Raw genomic sequence first — 21,990 nt, 5'->3', positions numbered from 1 at the left:
CTAGGCTCATAATTTGAAGTAGTTAAGTAATTTAAGATGGCAGCATGGTTTTATAAATAAAAATATAACATCCAGTGATGTAATTTATAATTTAATAAAATCTGTAATTTTGAAAAATTTATAATGAATTTTGAATTTTGCAGTGCTACATATGACAGAGAGGGAATCATATACGATTCATTTGGAATTAATCAGATTCACTCCAATGAATCAGACCTTTCAGTGCTAGATTTGAGAGGGAGTGAGGATCATTTAGGATTCACTTGAATGAATCAGATTGACTACAATAAATCTGACTTTTCAGCACTACATATACGAGAGACCAGGTCGTTTAGGATTCACTAGAATGAATCACATTCACTACAATGAATAAGATTCAGTACAATGAATCAGACACTTTAGTGCTACATATGAGAGAGAGGGGATCATTTGTAGGATTCAATAGAAAGAATCACATTGGCTACAATAAATCAGACTCTTCAGCACTACATACGAGAGAGACAAGAGCTGTGTCTCATTTCGAAGGTTATGTCCTCCGGAGGTCACATTTTTCGGGCCGCATAAAGAAAAGCAAAACATTTTGTAATTTTTTTATGACTTTGGAATGTAGTGGTCCGTTTACTTAAATAAAGCAGCCTCAATGAAGTATGTGGCCGACAAATGCGACTTCTGGAGGATGCAGCCTTTGAAATGAGACACAGCTAAGGTCATTTAAGATTCACTAGAATTAATCACATTTACTACAATGAGTCAGCCGTTCTGGTGTTACATATGAGAGAGAAGATCATTTAGATTCACTAAAATGAAACAGATTCGCTACACTGAATTTCAGCACTACATTCGGGATTCACTTGAATTAATCAGATTCACTACAATGAATCAGACCTTTCAGTGCTACATATGAGATAGAAAGGGAGGACCATTTAGGAATATATATATATCTGTGCATTGTTTAGGATTCACTAGAATAAATCAGATTCACTAAATTAAATCATACTTGCCAAAGCTATATATTAGAGAGTGAACAATTTAGATAGAGCATGTTTGATTATTCCCTCAGTTTACACAAAATAAAAAATTAGCACAGGCATGAGTGGGTGAGTTTAAACTGGGGATCTAACGTGGGTGCTTCTTCTGAACTTAGATAAAACGGAGCTGAATCTAAATCCTGGTTAAAAGGGCAACTTAGGTTGTTGGATGCCAGGTCTGTAAATCCATTGAGAAGCTGAGATCAAACAGGAAAAGGTCAATCATATCTTGTACTTATAAGCCACTTGGCTCTGTCTGGCACAAAGCCGACAGGGACGTAAATACCTGGTGCTGGGAAACGATGAAGCTGGGGCATTTGATAGTAATCTGACCATAAAGAAGAGAGTCTGATGTGAGTGTTTGAGTGTGATAGAGAAGAATTCACTCATTCAAGAGCCATCCAGGCAGATGGTTCCTAGATCACAGCAGGGGCCGCTCTCATGAAAGAAAGCAAGGCTTGGCCGTGATGAAAAAGAGGACAGAGAGAAAAAGATAAAAACCAAGGTAAAAGTAAAAGAAGGATTTCATCAATCTAATCCCCAAAAATGATGATTCACTTTCTTTTTTAAAGGGGACCTATTAAATTCACTTTTACATGGTGTCTGAGCATAAATGTGTGTTGGCAGTGTGTTTAAGCAACCACCCTATAATGATAAAAATTCACCCACTCCTTTTTTTAATCATAAGCATTGTCTCAGAACAAGCTGTTTGCAGATTCTAAACAAAGTGACGCCACTTTGTACAGGCTCCGCCCACAACTGTTGATGGACACTGACGTATTAGCATAGACCCCATCCTGAGCGAGTTGTATACAGTCCACCATTGTCTTGACATGAATGTCTCTCAAGTGATTGAGGTGCTTTGTTGTTGGATGTAAGTGTGAACATAACAGTCTTCATTTACTCCCAACATATGAGCCGCCGAAGACGCAGTGGATTCGTTTTATTTTTAAAGGGTATACACCACAGATCTAATATAGCTACACATGTGATTTCTGTCCCTGCTGTTTACGTTCACAGACATAATCAACTGTTTATATGAACTTTGTGTGATTTTGACAACCTTGTAAACAATAAAACATGAAAGAGAAGTTAGTTCAATACTCACAAGACGTCTGAGAGCCAGCTTTCTGTGCGTGCTTCAGAAAACGATAAATTATTTAAACTATAACTTTAAAACGCATACAGATAAGAAACTTTCGTGATGAAGAAGAACTGTCCCTGAGCATGATCGTGATATAGATGATAATCAAAACCAAGTAGATGGAGGAAGCGTTATTCTGGATTGGGGGTGGGGAGCAGCAGCTCATTTGCAAGTAAGGTACAATGTACAAAAAAAACATGTTATAATAAATGTTCTGTGAAGTATTTTGAGCTGAAACTTCACAAACACATTCTGGGGACACCTGAGACTGAGATCTTGTAAAATGGGGTATAGGTCCCTGTTTATGTTCAAAGACCTCCATTTATACTGTATGAGAAAAAGAGTAAAAGCTTGATATTATAGACAATGCCCCCCAAAAAAAGAAAAATCCATTAATTGCTAATTAAAATGTTATCTTATCAAATGAATTAATAACCAAAAGCCACTATCTGGAGCCCGTTCCTCAGACTGACTCCAGCCCATATTATATCTAATCTCCTTCTGCCATCAGAATAATTATCTCACTTTAAAATGGCTTAGTCCCATAATTTCTTCATTTTTATTTTTTTTCCATCTCAGACCTTCTAATTGACAGTGCGATGGCGCTGCCTAATAGAGTGTGACCTCACACTATTCTCAGCTATGCTGCGTCCACCGAACCATTGAGTTTATTCACAACCCTAATGATATTTCACCATGTGGGTGCCGGAGATCTTTGTTTGCTTTCATATAAAGGTTTGCAAAATATAACGCATCAGTTATCCCCATAATGCCACAGCCTTCACAAAGACAGCATGGCAAAACCCATAGGACCTGAATTGTTCAGAATTGTTTGATTGTGTGTTGAATGCTAATTGGCCAAACGAGAGAATGAGATTGTGAGAGGGGCTCTAGATAAGCCGGCAGTTGATCTACAAGACTTAAAACATGAAAATCAATGACTAAGATCTCACAGAAGGGCAATTTTCATGAGGCACACATGGTGGATGAAATACATTAGACATTTTTTGTTCATATATCTGTCAGCTCAAAATTAATTGAAGCTGAAATCTTACCATGATCTGCTTGGGATGACGGCATTTAACAAAGTGAATGACCGTTGACAGCTTTTATTGATTACATCAGAAGCAGGTTTAATTAACCCATGACATTTCACTGTGATTAGCTCATTATTGGCTTAATGCAGAGACCACTCAAATTCCCAGCTGTACACACTGTGTGTGTACATGGAAGATATGTCAGTTGGTGATAATCCATGGACACACATACTCATATTGATTTGTGGGAAATAAAGTACCAGAGTTGGCACAGCTGAATACATACCAATAAAACTTGATTTGCTTGCTATTGCTAGTTCAGTCGGGACCACTTAAGTAAAAAAATTACCAGAGACAAACTTTTTATTCAATTTTTTTAATTAGCATATTTAGCTGAAGTTACATTTGGTAGTATAGCTCTGTTCTGAATTCCTTTTCATGAGCTCCATGAAAGCTAAGACTGGGAACAGCAGCATCTTCTGGGGACAACCTACTGGGAGAGCAGCACAAAATCCCCCTATTGAGAACAGATCATGCATTAATGACAACAGAATGACACTGATTAAGTTAAACACAAGTTTAAGGAGGAGGTGGGTTGCAAGCAGTGTGCAGTGGAAGCAGCCAAGCAAGCAGAGAGACGGAAGCTGCGTTTAAGTAATGTGCCTTATTTGAGAGTTGCCAATTGAGTTGGAATCAGAACAGCTTATATGGGTCGGGTTGGAATTTGCGAATAAGCTGATAGCGAGCTTGACTACGAGGCCTGCCTGAACTAACGCAGAATGCTTGATTTAAAGGCAGGAGATATTAGCAAATTATATTGTACAAAATTTGTATATAGTGCTTTTAAAAAAAACGTTAATATTTTGGTCTTGTAAGAAAAAGACTTCCAGGAATTCATGCGCTACCTACTAATGCTAATGTTAAGATAATCGTTGATTATATCAACCTTTAGGAATATGATGGCCAGTATAGTATAACCTGATTTTGTTTGTTTGTTTTGTTGATCCTGGAACAACATTCAAATCAGATTTGAGGGACAAGTTTACAGTTTATGTCAAGTTTAGGCTTAAAATCATGAATTGGTGCTTCTACGTCAGTGTTAATCATCTATCATTTCCCTCTGATTTTTGGGATAACTTATGGGTAGGGTTAGGTTTAGGGGTAGGAATAGGAATAGGAATAGGGTTAAGACTAAATTTTCAGACTAGAATGTTGTTCCAGGATCAACAAAATATTTTGATCCAGGAACGCATCTAACTCAGCAATATCAGGACGTGCGCTAGTATATTAATGGCTTCAATGCTAAAATAGCATGGACTAGTTATCCCTAAACCCTAACACTCGAAATAATCAATTGGTTTGAATAGGACAAACTTAAATTAAACAAATTAGTTCAGACAAATGAACTTTTATGAGTATTTAGCACTTTCTTTTTCTTTCAGGTTCACAGAACTGATATATTTGAAGGAAACTGAACTGCATTGTTTTGATTTTTATGAACTTATTTCTTTCAATTTAGATAAACTGAAACTGGGCTGGGATTTCTATTTCCCAGCATCACACTTAAAAGGGAGAGGAAATGCTAAAAAAAAAATTGTGGAAGATTAATGTTAACTGGGAGATTTAGTAGTGATTAATCTTTTGTTATGCTAATTTTTAATGTGGGTTTTTGGAGAGTTACCATCATGGTAGTCTCAACTTCAGACATCACACCCACATATCGTTGGCTTAACACTTATCTGAAAACACTTCAGCAGTATCAAAGTCGTCATCTGGTTGGTTGAATTCTCAGGATATCCGGGAGACGTGTGTGTTGCGTTCTTTAACGGTCCGAATGGAAAGAAATGCTGTGATGCCAAACCCCCTCGTAGAAGAAGAACACCGTCATGTTTACAAATGTGACAACGAGCGTTTATCAGGATCAAATAAATGCTAGATTTACAAAAGTATGTGAAGTTTGTGGCTCCATTTTTCCAATAAACTTGCATTATGGAGCAAAAATAATTTTGTCAGGATTTCATTTTCTTGTGGATCCTGACTGATTAGTCAAATGACATTTATGGCTAAAAAACTGACAAAGATGGCAGAAGCATACTTGCCTGCGAAGCAAGTACCATTTAGGTGAATGCTAATGCTAAGAGATAATTTTCACCAGGTATTATTGATCTCTTTGCTCAAAGCTAATAGACTAACTAAACTAAAAAGTACTAAATTCTAATTTTGATTTGAAGTGAAATATTGTTAAATGCAGACTATTTTCATAACCTGCAAACACACACACACACACACACACACACACACACAAACACACTTAAAAACTGTAGCCATTTGCTCCCTTGTGACCTGATCCTCTTGTTTTTCACATTTCCCCCTCACACAAGAAACACATACTTTAATATGTGATCCCCTCCCTTAACAAAGATCATTGCCTCACATCCCTCTGGAACTTTTATTGTCGCGGTGAATGTCTCCCCATTTATCTCTCTTCTTGCTCCCTCAATGTTTTCCTGTTGAGCCTCATGGCTATAAATCTTCAAAAAGACATTCAGCCACACAAAGAAAATGCCACAGGCCATCACCTGATCTGCCGCCTCTCAAGACTTCTCATGGATCAAACCATTTAAGGGTGAAAAACACTTTATGTCAAGATTTTCCCTGAACCTTGATATAAAAATATGACCAGCTCAAATTGTGTGGCATTGACAAGTGAGATGCCTCAGTTTGGCTTATCAGGTTCACTGTCTTTATTCTCTGCTGCAATTTAAGAAGAAGTCAATAAAAGAAACTTTACAAACCTCCACTAATAAGGCAGCACTTATACTATGCAAACACTATTATTGGACTGAATGATCACAAAGACAGCACAAAAGTTTTTGAACACCTACGGAAAGACTGGTGATCTCTGATTAGCTTAGAAAAAATAACTATAATAAAGAGAGAGGAAAGGCAGTAATTACCTTGATCACTCTTCATTGTTCCCGTTATGGAGGAATGTAGCAGCTCTGAAATTCCCTGTCTATAATTAAAACCGGCTGCCATCGCTGGTGACAGAACCTTCTTGGAGGTGAGGACAATATCTCAATAGTAAAAGACTCTTTTAATTGAGCATAACTGAGAAATGAAATCAGCATTGGTTCAGTAGTCCGAAAAATTAGGGAGAGAAAAATTAATTCTGTAAAGAAACAGAAAACATTTTGCAGTTTTAGAATCTAAAAATTATTTACAATTATTATATATATATATATATATATATATATATATATATATATATATATATATATATATATATATATATATATATATATATTTAAGTTAATATAAGTTAATTAATTTATATCATCTACTTAGCCTACTATAAAGAATTCAATATACTGTACAATAATTATTATTTTAATTATTTATTTTCACAACATTTTTTCTTTTGTCAAATCAACTTAGATAATTTATGTGATTCAGATAACATAATATATTGAATTTCTGTTGATTAAACCAATTGCCTTTGTTGTATTAACTCACATTTTTAATTTAAATGAATTCAAAATTTTAAGGCAACCAAGATAACTTAAGTTTTTTAAGTTAAACCAACAATTCTTTTTTACAGTGTACAAAAAGGATACACTGTAAAAAAGTAATACACTCTATCTACTCAATAAAATTGTGGCAACAGATTACAAGCAATATTATTAATTAAATTCAACATATGCAAACTGAGTTAGAATTAGCCCGATTAAATCCTTTAAATGTGTAAAATTAGCAAACACCATTACAAAAACCACAAACTGACATAAAAAGCAAAGAGTCAAACTGGATATTTGATGTGTTTAAAACACGGTAGCTTTCATTCTAGGTTAGTACTAACAACATATCTAATAGTTCTAAAAATAGAGTTTGCAATTCCAATGCCCTCAAGAGAAGTCAAGGGACACAAAAATGTACTATATTCGTGGAAAGTGCAGAACGCAAATGTTCTCAGAAGGTCAGAGAATGTGAAACCTCTACAGGGCTCTTCCACTAAAGAGACTAATTCTTAAATCATTCCACCTGTAATTAAATGACCTTTCTGTATGAACTTAATCCCAGTAAAGTGTCTCATATGTGGAAAATCAAACAGTTCATGCTTAAAGGTGGAGAATAATGAGATGCAACCTTCCGAGTCCTTCTGCTCTAGAGCGGATGTCAATGTGACAATGGCATTTTAAACTTACTAATGAAATTATAGGTGTCCTCTGGCAACTAGACAGACGGAAGCTATTTGTGCTTCGACGGCTCTCGGGGAGGGATGTTCTGGGACAGGGGTAAGATGGCTGTTGCTGGTTTTGATATCCATGTGCCTTGTATGAAACGTTCTGGTCCGACAGACTTACACCAGGGTGTGTTAGTGACTTTTTCTTCTTTTCCCTGCTGTTCCCATTACACAGGGATGTCCTGCGTGGGATGACATTTACAAGCAGAACGCAAGGTACGAGAGGCATGGGGATAGATTACCAGACTGACAACTGCCAACGGCACGCTGTGTTTGTTTACCTTTGTACTTTGGGAGATTAAAGAGTCATCACGCAGTGGTTTTTAGATTTCTGTTAATACTCACACAATGATGGGCTATGTGATCCATGCAGTGGGAAAACTGTGTGGTGCATGGACACAACCTGAACAACAAATTAGTCTGACACTTCTATCAACTGACTGTTAAAGCGAAACTTCCTTTCAAATCATAAATGTGAATATGAGTTGAAATTGGCCACAACCCACAACATGTTCACTCTCAGAAAAAAGGTACAAAGGCTGCCACTGGCACAGTACCCTTATAAATGTTCTAATAAGTACCATTTAGGTACTAATATGCACTTTTTTAGGTACAAAGGTGTACCTTTTGAAAGAGTAACCAGCCCCAGTGACAGCTTTTTTACCTTTTGTACCTTTTGAGTGTTGAATACAGTGACATGAATAGGAATTTTTTTAACTGAAATAGTGAAAAATTCAAAACAATCACACAAAACGTATGTGATAAATCATAAACAATCACATAAATAATTCTGACTAATAATGATAATAAAAGTAATATTTATCAATTGATATTTAGAATTAAATTAAATTAGAAAATGTTATGGAAGCTTGTTTTGTTTGCAATTGCAAGAAAAAAGTCATAATTGACAGGTTATATATCACAATTCTGACTTTATTTCTCAGAATCACTTTTTTTTTTTTTTTAAATGTGACGTTATATCTTGCAATTCAAACTTTTTCTCAGAACTGCAAGACAAACTCCTGCAAGCCATAAAGTCTGAATCGCGAGATATACAGTAAACACAATTCTAAGGGGGGAAAAAGGTATGAATTTATGTTAAAACCCACAATTCCCTTTTTTATTATTCCATGGTGGAAACAAGTTTTTATATAATGTCCACCAAATTGTTTTCAGAAAACTTAAAATAAAAAATTATCGACAATATGGCCCTGTTTACACCTGGTATTAAGATGCGCTTTGGTCGATCGGATTACAAGTAGGCTAGACGACACTAAATACAGGTGTAAACGGGGTTTAAAACATTTTGAGCTTGTCCATTTTCGACCATTTCCAGAGGTAGTTGAAAACACATTCGACCGGATTGCGTCTGTAGACGCTCATGTGTTCAAACAGCCACAAAAGACCACCTACTCTCCGCCTTGTGACCTAATGCATAAACATTATGGGAAGAAGGCTAGCCAGGCGGGATTTAAACTCTGTTTGGTTTGAAGATGGAAAAATAGACCAAGCACAATTATCTCATCATTCCTGATTTGTAACATGCACTCATTATGTTCGGCGTGGTCGTGCGACTCTCAGAGCAGAACCAAAAAGCTGATGCTCTCCGTATGTTTTTCCGTCATCTCTAGGCATGTTCATATGTGAACTGTGCAAGCTTATTTTGTCCACTAGATCGAAAGATCTGGAAAAAACGCATACATTTACCCGCCCATAGACCCTCCTCCCTCAAAGAAATCAGGACAAAAGAGGTTGATTAAAATACCAGGTGTAAACGAGTCTCTATTCATATAAATCTGGGGTAAATTAAAGCATTTCCCATAATATTCAATAGTATTAAAGGTGCCGTAGAACGTCTTTTTAAATAATAATAATAATAATAATATGTTTTATTTATTGAGTGCCTTTCAGGAACCCAAGGACGCTTTACAGTAAGTTGCTATATAATATGAATACATATAAGTATACAATCAGTATACAACATGTGAACAACCAGATGGAACAGACAAAGAAGGTTACTCTACATTAAACTTACAAAAAACAAGCATAATGCTGGAAAGTTGAGACAGACAATCAACTAACAAAACGATGTAAAGAGATGTAATATAAGTCTAAGGTGTCCCCTGAATGTGTCTGTGAAGTTTCAGCTCAAAATACCCCATAGATTTATTTTAATTAATTAAAAATAACTGCCTATTTTGGGGCATCATTAAATATGAGCCAATTTGGGCTGCGACCCCTTTAAATGCTCCTGCCCACGGAGCTCGCACTTGCCTTTAACAGCATAAACAAAGTTCAAACAGCTAATATAACCCTCAAGATGGATCTTTACAAAGTGTTCGTCATGCAGCATGTCTAATCGCGTAAGTACGGTATTTATTTGGATGTTTACATTTGATTCTGAATGAGTTTGATAGTGCCAAAGACTATAGAATAACACAAGACGTGTCACTCGTATTGTTTTGAATGGGAGAAACTTTAACGCGCAATATGGCGGAATAAGTCCAATCGCCGACTGGTAAAGTCATCGCGTCACTTCAGCGGCCGTTAGAATCACCGGTTTCTACAGAAACAGTCAGACGCGCATTTAGGTCTGCGCATGCGCATTAGCTTGATCCACCCTGAAAAAAATAGATTTTTTTTGTCATGATTCGAGCGTTTAGAAACTAAATTTATGAGTCGGTTGTTGTTAGATTTCATTGGTGATTTCAAATATCAAATTTAATCGTAAGGTTGACAAACAGTTTTGGAGAATCTGATGTTTCCCCATTCAAAGAGATAGGAGCTGCATGATGCCCAGGATGCCCGAGAGGCGTTTCAAAGATGGCCGCCGAGTGAAATGACTTGTCTTAAAGGGACTTTGATAGTGCTCCGTGGCTAAAGCTAACATTACACACTGTTGGAGAGATTTATAAAGAATGAAGTTGTGTTTATGCATTATACAGACTGCAAGTGTTTAAAAAATGAAAATGAGTCTTGTCTCCGTGAATACAGTAATAAACGATGGCAACTTTAACCACATTTAACAGTACATTAGCAACATGCTAACGAAACATTTAGAAGGACAATTCACAAATATCACTAAAAATATCATGTTATCATGGATCATGTCAGTTATTATTGCTCCATCTGCCATTTTTCGCTCTTGTCCTTGCTTGTTTACCTAGTCTGATGATTCAGCTGTGCACAGATCCAGACGTTCTGCCCTTGTCTAATGCTTGAACATGGGCTGGCATATGCAAATATTGGGGGCGTACATATTAATGTTATGTAACAGTCGGTGTTATGTTGAGATTCGCCTGTTCTTCGGAGGTCTTTTAAACAAATGAGATTTATATAAGAAGGAGGAAACAATGGAGTTTGAGACTCACTGTATGTCATTTCCATGTACTGAACTCTTGTTATTTAACTATGCCAAGATGAATTCAACTTTTAATTCTAGGGTACCTTTAAACATAAAATAAACATAAAATATATATTAACTATCTGCCAGTGGCGTTTTAAATGCATTATTAACATTTCCGTAACTACAACACATGTAATTCATGCTGATAATAAATGTAATATTATTAAAAACCACATAAACATTCTTCCAGTTGCGTTAAATTGAATTCTACTTCCTTGGTTTCAAATTAGAATTAGAAATCAGAATCATTTTTAATAGGAATTAAAAGGTGTTCTCAATTTAATCCACAATGGCGCACAACCTTGCACCATTGCGCAACAAGAAGAAGCTAGAGGGGAAGAAATGATAACATCAACCTGAGAGGAGACTTCTCTAATTGAACATTTTCATTAGTTACCAAAGTGTGATGTGAACTGGAACAGGTTTGATTGGGTTTTTATTTATGTACATGCTCACAAGTGCCTCCCGTCTTTATTGTGGTACACACACACACACACACACACACACTGGAGGTTGTCATGGCAACCTTCACCTGTTGTTGCAAGAGGGGAGAATTTCAAACAGTCCGTTATCACAGAAGCAGAGCATCCTCTGATCCCATACTCCAATGAGTCTCACAGGGAATAAAAAAACTAAGCAATATTACATGATGACAGCCAATTCTGTGAATTTTTTTTTTTTTTTAATTATTCAAACTGACCTAAAAGATTAATTGATATATTATATGCCTTTGCACCACTTCAAATACTAATTCCAGAACAACAAAATGATACAGCATAATCAGCTATTAAACAAGCAATTAAACCTGCAGTTATGGAGTAAAATGAATGAGGAAAAAAAAGTATTTTCAACATACTGTGATGTACAATAACAACTGCAAATCAGTTTCGGCACATTTTAGCTTGTGTGTGACACCACACAACCGTATGACAGCAAAATTTGAAGGCTTCACCAATCTTCGGTCAAGGCAAGGGTGTCAAAATCTTGAACGCATTCCTTTTTAACTTTATTATCACATCTACATCATGTGCATTGCTGATGATGCCTATATCAAGCATAAATAGAAATTTCAATTATCACCTTTCTTCTTCATTCAGATCGCATGAATGAAGTGTTAACTCTTTCAACATGGCGACTGTGTACCTTGACGGAGAGAGTCAACTTTATCCCACACGCTTCCAGAATGTGATTAGAACACTCTCAGACGCCAGACATGTCGACATGCTCTACAATCCCCAACAAACCTGTCTATTCATGACAGTTTCAAGGTAAGAACATCAACTGAACATGAACCAGGCGAAGCAAACATCAGAATGCATTTACACCATAAAATGACAACATTTTATTTGCATTAGATGCAAAAAGATGACAAATGAAGAGAGAGTGTGTTACTGTCAAAAAATAAGAAGACATATGACAGCATTTCCAAGCACTCTGCATATAAACGACTGTGAAATGAGGTTGCTTGTTCATATTTACAGCTTCATTTGGTCATAATTCCTCTCCTAGTAACATATGGGCAAGAACACAAACACATATTAGCATACATTACACACACAAAAACCCATACATCTCTATAAACAGCCCCCACTGTGTCAATCTTTCCCTCTTACAGATGTTAAATCTGGGTTGGCAGCTGAACTTCGGGGCACCATGGTCAATGTGACGCCCAGTATATACCCAGCGGCGGCCCACGAGGGGTACAACTACCTCGCGTTGATATGTGGCGTGCCTCTCATCCTCATCATCATCTTGGGGAACATCCTAGTGTGCCTCAGTGTGTTCACTGAACGCTCCCTTAAAACCGCAACTAACTACTTCATTGTCAGTCTGGCCGTGGCCGACCTCCTGCTGGCCGTGCTGGTCCTCCCGCTCTACGTCTACTCTGAGGTGAGCGCTGATGACTGATGGTTGTTCCAAACCTGTATAAATGTCTTGTGAACACAGAAAGGGAGATATTTTGATGAAAGTTTGTATCCAGGCCGCTTTGGGGCACCATTGACTTCCATTTGTAGGAAAATAAATATTATGGCAGTCAGTGGTGCCCCAGAACTGCTCAGTTTCTCACATTCTTCAAAATATCTTCTTTTGTGTTCAACAGAACAAAGACATTTATGCAGGTGTGGAACGACATGAGGGTGAGTAAATGATGGCAGAATTTTCATTTGTGGGTGATGTACTAATCTATAATTTATCTCATGCTTTTATGCTTTGATACACTTATTAAGCCTGGAGCAATTGGGGTTAAGTGTCTAGCTCAAAGCCAGAATGGGAATGTGGAACAAATTGGGTGTATTGAGTGTGTATTGTCCCCCCATCATCTGTCTTTTTTTAAATCAATATTGAAAAGATGTCAGTAAGAGATGCCGGTACATTAAGCACTGAGCTTTACAGTGTTTCTACAGGGACTCACGAGTCATTCAGGTGATGCTGAACTTGTAATGATTGCTCAGTGAAGTGTTACTTGTGGACAAATGCAAGGTTTTTGAAACGAATAAGCAGAATATGAATAAAACCAATAACTGAGTCGCTCAGATATCTACATACCAAATTGCTAGACTTCTGTTACTACTTCGGTTCTACATTGTAAACCCTAACGCTCAAAATAATTAATTGGTTTGAGTAAGACAAACTTAAATTGAACAAATTAGTTCAGTTAAAGGTCCGGTTCTTCGTGTTCCCATGTTTCAAACTTTAGTTAGTCTGTAATGTTGTTGTAGAGTATAAATAAAATCTGTAAAATTTTAAAGCTTAAAGTTCAATGCCAAGCGAGATATTTTATTTAACAGAAGTCGCCTACATCAAACGGCCAGTTTGGACTACATCCCTCTACTTCCTTCTTTAATGACGTCACTAAAACTAACCTCCGCCCACAGGAATACACAAGAGTTGCGTTTGTAGAGTGTGTTTGTCGCCATGTCGTCGAAACGCGGTTATTTTCATCCCGCAGTCCAATCACCGGGTCTGATTCCGGCTCAAATTGATAGGGTAAAATTAAAGACATGTTTACAATAACACTGAGCGCATGCATCTCCAAGTTATGGTAAGAGGCGTGACCTTTCCGGGCAATATGCGCTAAACTGCTGTCGAATCACAACACAGGAACCGCTGGGCGCTGGCACAATCAGAACTCGTTACGTATTTCTGAAGGAGGGACTTCATAGAACAAGGAAGTCATCAGCCCGTTTTTATAACAGTGGAAATAGCGGTATACAGATAAGTAAATTATGTGAAAAATACTGTGTTTTTTTACACACGCAACATGAACACATGTTATATTGCACACTATAAACACAATCAAAACTTCAAAAAAACACGAAATTTCTTTTTCTTTTGAGTTAACAGCACTGACATATTTCAAGTAAACTGAACTGTTTCATTGTTTTGAGTTGTATGAACTCATTTCTTTTAATTTAGATTTACTTAAGTTTAACTGAAACTGGCCTGGGATTTTTATTTTCCAGCATGCTTTGCCTATGGCACACGAAAGGGAGAGTAAATGCTAAAATTAAGTGTTATATAATGTTTTTAGTGTGTGTGTGTGCAAGATTAATGGTAAAGGAGATTTAGTAGTGATTAATGTTTTGTTATACTAATTTAGAAGAGTTAATGTTAATGAGGGTTTTTGGAGAGTTACCATCATGGTGACAAGTGGTGTATGCGGCTTGGTTTGAGAGCAGGAAAGTTACATGTTTTAAGTTGCTGTACTTATTCAGTAAGTGCTATACCATGCTATTGTGTTAAAAAATTAGCAAATTGGCATTTTCTGAATTTTACTGTGAAATAAATAACTCATTTGATTTGCAAGAACTCAAAATAATAATAAAACAAATCATTAACTAAATCTTTTACGTTATTTGCTATCAAAATATATGAGTTAGCTAACTCTACTTCAAGTCAGGAGTAATTATCATGCATGATTACTACAAATTCAGAAACTTGATAGTTCTGCTTACTTAAAATTGGGAACATCATAACATAAAATTTGATGTAACTGATTACCTCAAATTTTTTTTTTTTGAGTTAGCCCAAATTATTTATTATGCTAGGTTTGAACTTTCTGATTATCAATCTAGAAGACAGATATACTAACAGCTTGCGCAAGAGCAAACCCTCTTTTGGTGTTAAAAAACGAGATTTACTAAAGAAACACAGTGCAAAATTAGCGCTGAAAAGGCATGGACTGAGTTGTTTTTGCAGCTGACCTTATTGCACATGCATTTGCAAGAGTTTCCCTTTCAGACACAAAATTTATGGGAGGATTTAAATGAATCACGATTTACTAATGTTTATGCTAGTCAATTACTGGTATTTGCAGCATTATTTAACACCCAGAAAAGCATGTCTTAACCCATTTTGCGACATGGCTGCAATTGTTGCAATTGTTGCTGCTAGGAGGAGACACTGCAGGGAACAGAGAGTGTTAGAAGGGAGAAAACATTTTCCACTCATATTAATTTGTTTGAAATGCCAGAAGAAGACGTTATCTGAACATATTGTTTGCCAAGCCATTTTAGCCTATATATATCAGTCAGATTACATGTAAAAAAGTTTCACCTGTGTTGACTCGCACCTGATGAGCATCAGCTCTGCTTATTTGTGACCCAATGCTAATTTGAGCTTCTCTTGTTAGATTGCGTTGCTCATTATGTAATATATTTGCACATCAGCAGTAGATCACGCGCAAAACTTGTCACTCCCGTCTGCGCGTTTGTGGAATTGCGCCCCATTTAGTAAATCGTTTAATTAGCATCAAACAGTGTTTTATTTACGTAATTCATTGGGAAAATAATTTTTGGCTTGATTTTATGCACCTGGAAATGATTGGACCGTGAAACAGGGACTCTGTGACAGGTTTGCATGGATGAGGTTGAAAAATAAGATGGTTTTGTGATGTCAACTGGAAAGGAAAATCATTTAAAAGGCAGAAATTTTAAGTTATTCAAATTTGGAATAATCAGTGCATCAATCAAATGTTCACAATAGCCCAAGGAACATGTATTAAGAAATACAGGGTCAATTTTCTTTTCTTGACTTGTTCACTTTATGTGATACTGGTGTTCATTTTGTACTTCAGGAAATGATTCCTAACGTCTGAATTGCTGCCCTTGAAGTTTGTGTGTCTGTTCAGTGAATCTTGATGCAGTGCGTGATTTCCCTCAGAGACTTCTTCTCTATTGTTAGTGTGAATCAACAACAGATTTAGTTCATTCTTTTCAAACTTCAATTGCTGTCAATCAAGACCATGGGGTTAGAAACACCTACCATCTGCTTCCAAATGATCCATAAAGACTAACTAATGTGACCTTGAATGTGACTTCATAGAATAGCTCATTCAAAATTGTTGACATGTTGAAAAACAATCTTAAATATTATAATATTCATATTTTTATGTTTAGTATTATAATTGAATTTTTAAAACATTCTTGAGTATTGGTATTTGTTGCACATATATGTATTTTATTCTTTTTTATTATTATTTACAATAAACATTACTGTGAATGTAAATTACTCGCTTTTAATATATAGTTCCTGGACAGAATGTTATTTAGTCACCCTGTAAAATATAAAATTGAGATGACAAAATTATTAAAATTATGTTATCTACATGCAAAAAAGAGAGAAAATTATACATGTTCTTTAATATCCCAATGTCTTTTGTGATAATAATAATTTAAAACCAATTTAAGAAATTAAATGTGAATAAGAAATTCACGTTTTGATTAAAAATATTATTTTGCATTTAACATGCAGCCTACCCTGCCATATGCAATCGACACCCCTGACAGGTATGGATGAGTGTGTGTGTCCTATTGTCTTACGCTGTCTCTTTTCTCTGTCTATGTGTGTGTGGGGGTGTGTTTTAGTTCCTGGGAGGCATGTGGACCCTGAGTATGTACATCTGTGATGCCCTAATGACTATGGACGTGATGCTCTGCACTGCTTCCATTTTGAATCTATGTGCAATTAGTGTGGACAGGTGAGAGACGCACCCACACACACACCCACTCATCCACAACTTTCTAATAAAAATAGCTCAAACTTGAACTTAAACATGCTGGAAATGAGACCCAGCCCCTCAACAGTATCACAAATAGTAGAATAGAGTAAATAATTTTTTACAGTATGTTCTGTTGGAATTTTTGTCAATAAATAGAATAAAAACAACACATTCAAAAGTAACTTAACAGTAAATTAAACAAGTAACATACAGTAGCAGGAAAAAGTATGTGAACCACTTGCAGAATCTGTGAAAATGTGAATAATTTTAACAAAATAAAGGAGATCATACAAAATGCATGTTATTTTTTATTTAGTACTAAGATATTTTACATAAAACATGTTTAACATTTTACACAAGACAAAAATAAAGCTGAATTTATTAAAATAACCCCAATTTATAAGTATGTGAACCATTGATTCTCAATACTGTGTGTGGTTACCTGGATGATCTACGACTGTTTTTATGTTTTGTGATGGTTGTTCATGAGTCTCTTGTTTGTCCTGAGCAGTCAAACTGAGCTCTGTTCTTCAGAAAAATCCTCCAGCTCCTGCAGATTCTTCAGTTTTCAAGCATTTTTGCATATTTGAACCCTTTCCAGTAGTGACTGTAGGATTTTGAGATCTGTGTTTTCATACTGAGGACAACTGAGGGACTCAAACACAACTATTAAAAAAGGTTCAAACATTCACTGATGCTCCAGAAGGAAACACGATACATTAAGAGTCAGGGGGTGAAAACTTTTGAACAGGATGAAGATTGATCTTCAAATTCCAAATTTTTTCACCCCGCATCTATTAATGCATTATGTTTCCTTCTGGAGCATCAGTGAATGTTTGAACCTTTTTTAATAGTTTTGTTTGAGTCCCTCAGTTGAATCTCAAAATCATACAGTCACTACTGGAAAGGGTTCAAATATGCAAAAATGCTTGAAAACTGAAGAATCTGCAGGACCTGGAGGATTTTTCTGAAGAACAGAGCTCAGTTTAACTGCTCACGACAAACAAGAGACTCATGAACAACCATCACAAAACATAAAAACAGTCGTAGATCATCCAGGTAACCACACACAGTATTGAGAATCAATGGTTCACATACTTATGAATGGGGTTATTTTAATAAATTCAGGTTATTTTTTTTGTCTTGTGGATTATACAGTATGTAAACATCTTTATGTAAAATTTCTTACTCAGGAGAGTACTAAATAAAAAATAACATGCATTTTGTATTATCTCCTTTATTTTATTAACATTTTTCACAGATTCTGCAAGTGGTTCACATACTTTTTCTTGCAATTGTATTTCCTCCACATAAAAACAAGTTCTGCTTTGGCATTAAAAGTTGAAATTGAGACAAAATGTTGAAAATATGAGATAAAAAGTCATACATATGACATAAAATGTATTAATTATGATAATGTCACCATTTTGATTGTTTGTAACGGCATATAAGTTAAAATTATGTCAAAAAGTCATAATTGAGATAAGTATTAATTATCACATAAAAAAGTTATTATATATCAAAAGTATAAGATACCGTCGCAATTATGACAAAAATCAGACTTTTCATAATTACGACTCTTTATGCCATAGTTATCTCTCAGTTATGACTCAACTTTGACTGTTATCTCATAAGTATGAATTGCTATTGCAGAACTTCAACCTTTTATCTTTTAGTATCTCATAATTTTGACTCTTTGTGATTTTCTTATGTGGCTTCCATATTATAGACCCACAACACTGCATAAAAAATTTAGTTTGTGCATACATATTATCTACACATTTCTTTTGGTGGTCCCTAATCTTTCAGATGAATATTTAATGATTTTTTAACATTCAGCAGGTCTGTTCTGTGCCTCTCTGAGCTCTCACACAATGAATCTTAAATCGGTGGTTACGTGTGATTTGGTGTCCAGTGGGATGCTAATGAAACCACGACGTGGAGCTGAATATCATTACTTACACAGTGCATCAAGCATCACCGCTTCACATTAACAATATGAAACAACTTCAAGAGGTCCCAGACTAAGGCATACCAGGGTCACTCCGTCTTTGACGCATAGGCTACAAAAACAAAAGCGAGCTTGTCTCTGAAGATGAAAACAAAGGTTTGGGTCGAAAGGATGTAGATGACTAAAAAGATGAATCAGACTTATGAGGTCTCATGCAATTTAAAATGATTGTGCTAGAATCTTCCACTGTCTCAGAAGGTTATTGTGATTAATGAATACAAACAAAAAACATGCTTTAAGGAGTTGTCAATCATGATTTTTTTCCCATAAAAATAAGCTTTTAGAAGCAAACTAAAGTAACTGCGGTAAAAGCAGACATATAAAGGTAGAAAAGTAATATCTGAGTGGATGTTTTATCAAACTCAACTGGCTCTGTGTGCCTTTTTAACAAGTCAAAACACTTTCTCTACTATCCCATCTTAAGTTCACTCAAAAATGAAAATGCTGTTATCATTTATTTACCTTCATGTAGTTCCAAAGTTGTTTGACTTTGATCTATAGAAGCAATTTTGAATTGTTTTTGTTCATACAATGAATGTCAATGGGGACCAAAACAACACTAAAACATTATTCAAAATAACTTTTTCTGTGTTTCAAAGAATAACAAAATGTGGTAACACTTTACAATAAGGTTTCATTAGTTAACATGAACTAAGAATGAATGAATACTTCTACAGCATTTATTAATTCGTTTCAACATTTACTAATACATTATTAAAATCAAATGTTGTATTTGTTAACATTAGTTAATCCACTGTGAACTAACATGAACAAACAATGAACGACAGTATTTTTATTAACTAATATTAACAAAAATGAATAAACACTGTAACAAATGTATTGCTCATTGTTAGTTTGTGTTAGCTAATACATTAACAAATGAGACCTTATTGTAAAGTGTTACCCAAAATGTATACAGGCTTTTAACCTTATCTTATCAACGTTCCGCTTCAACTTGCATGATGTAATTTTCATCATCAGTACAGTCCTCTGATGCATATGAAAGAGATTTGAGTGTTTAAAAACTACTAGTGCACGTGCCAAATGTGTCCATCCGCGCTCATTATTGATGATGTTTACTTTAAACGGCTGGCACCAGGGCTTGACATTAAAGGATTAGTTCACTTTCAAATTAAAATTTCCTGATAATTTACACCCCCCCCCATGTCATCCAAATGTCCATGTCCTTTGTTCTTCAGTAAAAAAAAATTAAGGTTTTTGATGAAAACATTCCAGGATTTTTCTCCATATAGTGGACTTCAGTGGACCCCAAAAGGTTGAAGGTCAAAATTACAGTTTCAGTGCAGCTTCAAAGTGTTCTACAAGATCCCAGATGAGGAATAAGGGTCTAGAGCAAGGGTCTCAAACTCAAATTGGCGGGGGGCCGTTTCTGTGATTGACACCTCATAGGAGGGCCATTCAAGCGCAAGAAAGCGCAACATTTCAGAAAATTTACTTTCCTTTGCATTATTTCTCATTTACTTCAAATTTCATTAGGCCTACTAAAATATTTTTATACGTATACTATAAATATTTTATTTACCATACTAAAATGTAAACAGCAGTGTCTCTCTCATTGTTACAGAGTGTAATATAATTATATAATACTATTACTAATATAATACTAATAATATACTAATATAATACTACCAATATAATACTATTAATTGAAATAGTCTGGTGCGACTTCTCACATCCAACAAGGTGCATGTAATAAAAAATCAGTAATTTAGAAACAAAACCAGCAACACTTGTGGCGTGGAGAGGTCAGAAATAAACAAAAAACTAGAGCTAAATATATAAACTTTATTTTGCCAAAAATAAAAATCTCTCATTGTTACATGCGTTATTAGTTTTTAACATTTAGTGGATTTCCCTTTACTTTATGTTAGCTTAAATAAAATTAAAATCTTGCACTGAACAACACTGTACTGAACAAATACAATCCCTGAATACATCTGTACACTCTTCTGTTTCTTGCCAGACACCTGCAGCGCTTGCGCTCACACAGCTGAGATACATTTGTCCAAGATGCCGTTTGAGCATTGGTAACGTTTAATGGTTGCATTGGGTGCGTTTTGGTGGTTTAAATCGATGCTCGTGACTTAAATTCGAGTGCTTTTACTGTAATTTAGGCAAACACACTCATAATAGAAGTGACGCAGTTGAGAGCGCGGCTCATGGTTGCATAGCAACTACAGACGCCACTGGAGCGAAAGCGCATTTGGAAAGAAGGAGAATGTGACGCGATATGTGAATGCCCCCATAGAACGACGACTTTTTCTTTGCATATCAGACAGATAGCAACTAGAGAATAATAATAATAATTTTGCGTGCCAGATTATGTTTTATTTTTGAGATCAGTTGTGGGCCGGGTATAGGGGGAGGGCGGGCCGGCAGTTTGAGACCACTGGTCTAGAGAAACCATTGCTCATTTTCTAAAAAAAAAAGAAAAAAAGAAAAAAAAAAAGATATACGTCTTAACCATAAATGCTGATCTTGAGCTACCTGTCTTCTTCTTCTCTATTAGAATTGCGGCACTGCTAAGTGTATTACTGCACTCCACAGGTTAAAGTTTGAACTGATTGTTATATAGTTGCACTAGCATATTGTATATGACAATTTAGTTCAAACTTTGACCTGTGGAGGGCAGTAATACACTTAGCAGCAACTACACTGCTGGAATTCAAATAGAGAAGAAGAAGAGAGCTAGCTCAATATGAGCATTTATGGTTAAAACGTATATATATATATATATATATATATATATATATATTTTTTTTTTTTTTTTTTTTGAAAATGAGCAATGGTTTCTCTAGATAAGACCCTTATTTCTCATCAGGGATCGCATAGAACGCTTTTGACCTTCAACCGTTTGGGGTCCATTGAAGTTCACTATATGGAGAAAAATCCTGGAATGTTTTCATCAAAAACATTAATTTCTTTTTGACTGAAGAAAGAAAGACATAAACATCTTGGATGACATGGGGGTGAGGAAATTATCAGGAAATTTTAATTTGAAAGTGAACTAATCCTTTAACGCCCACCAACCTGCCAAATGTGGGTGGATTTCAGCAGTGGTGTGTAAAACCAGATTTACACTGCGCACATCTGCGGTGA

The 21,990-nt window shown here is 35.7% G+C and overlaps 1 protein-coding gene across 2 annotated transcripts in view; it reads left to right on the top strand.

Moving 5' to 3' along the window:
* drd4-rs (dopamine receptor D4 related sequence) overlaps nt 1-21,990 on the top strand; it is a 63,531-nt gene that overhangs the window by 36,723 nt on the left and 4,818 nt on the right. For both annotated transcript variants that reach the window (XR_010895600.1, XM_067391076.1), the window contains exons 3-5: nt 11,956-12,126; nt 12,474-12,748; nt 16,726-16,838. Coding sequence is in view for 1 of the 2 variants with exons in the window: in XM_067391076.1 (XP_067247177.1) it covers nt 12,512-12,748; nt 16,726-16,838 (350 nt within the window). In the remaining variant the exon portion in view is untranslated. The remainder of the gene's footprint in view (nt 1-11,955; nt 12,127-12,473; nt 12,749-16,725; nt 16,839-21,990) is intronic.

Source organism: Chanodichthys erythropterus, chromosome 8 (genome assembly GCF_024489055.1).
Source record: "Chanodichthys erythropterus isolate Z2021 chromosome 8, ASM2448905v1, whole genome shotgun sequence".
Taxonomy (NCBI): domain Eukaryota; kingdom Metazoa; phylum Chordata; class Actinopteri; order Cypriniformes; family Xenocyprididae; genus Chanodichthys; species Chanodichthys erythropterus.
The sequence above is the reverse complement of the archived record's forward strand: the minus strand, read 5'-3'. Positions and strand labels throughout refer to the sequence as shown.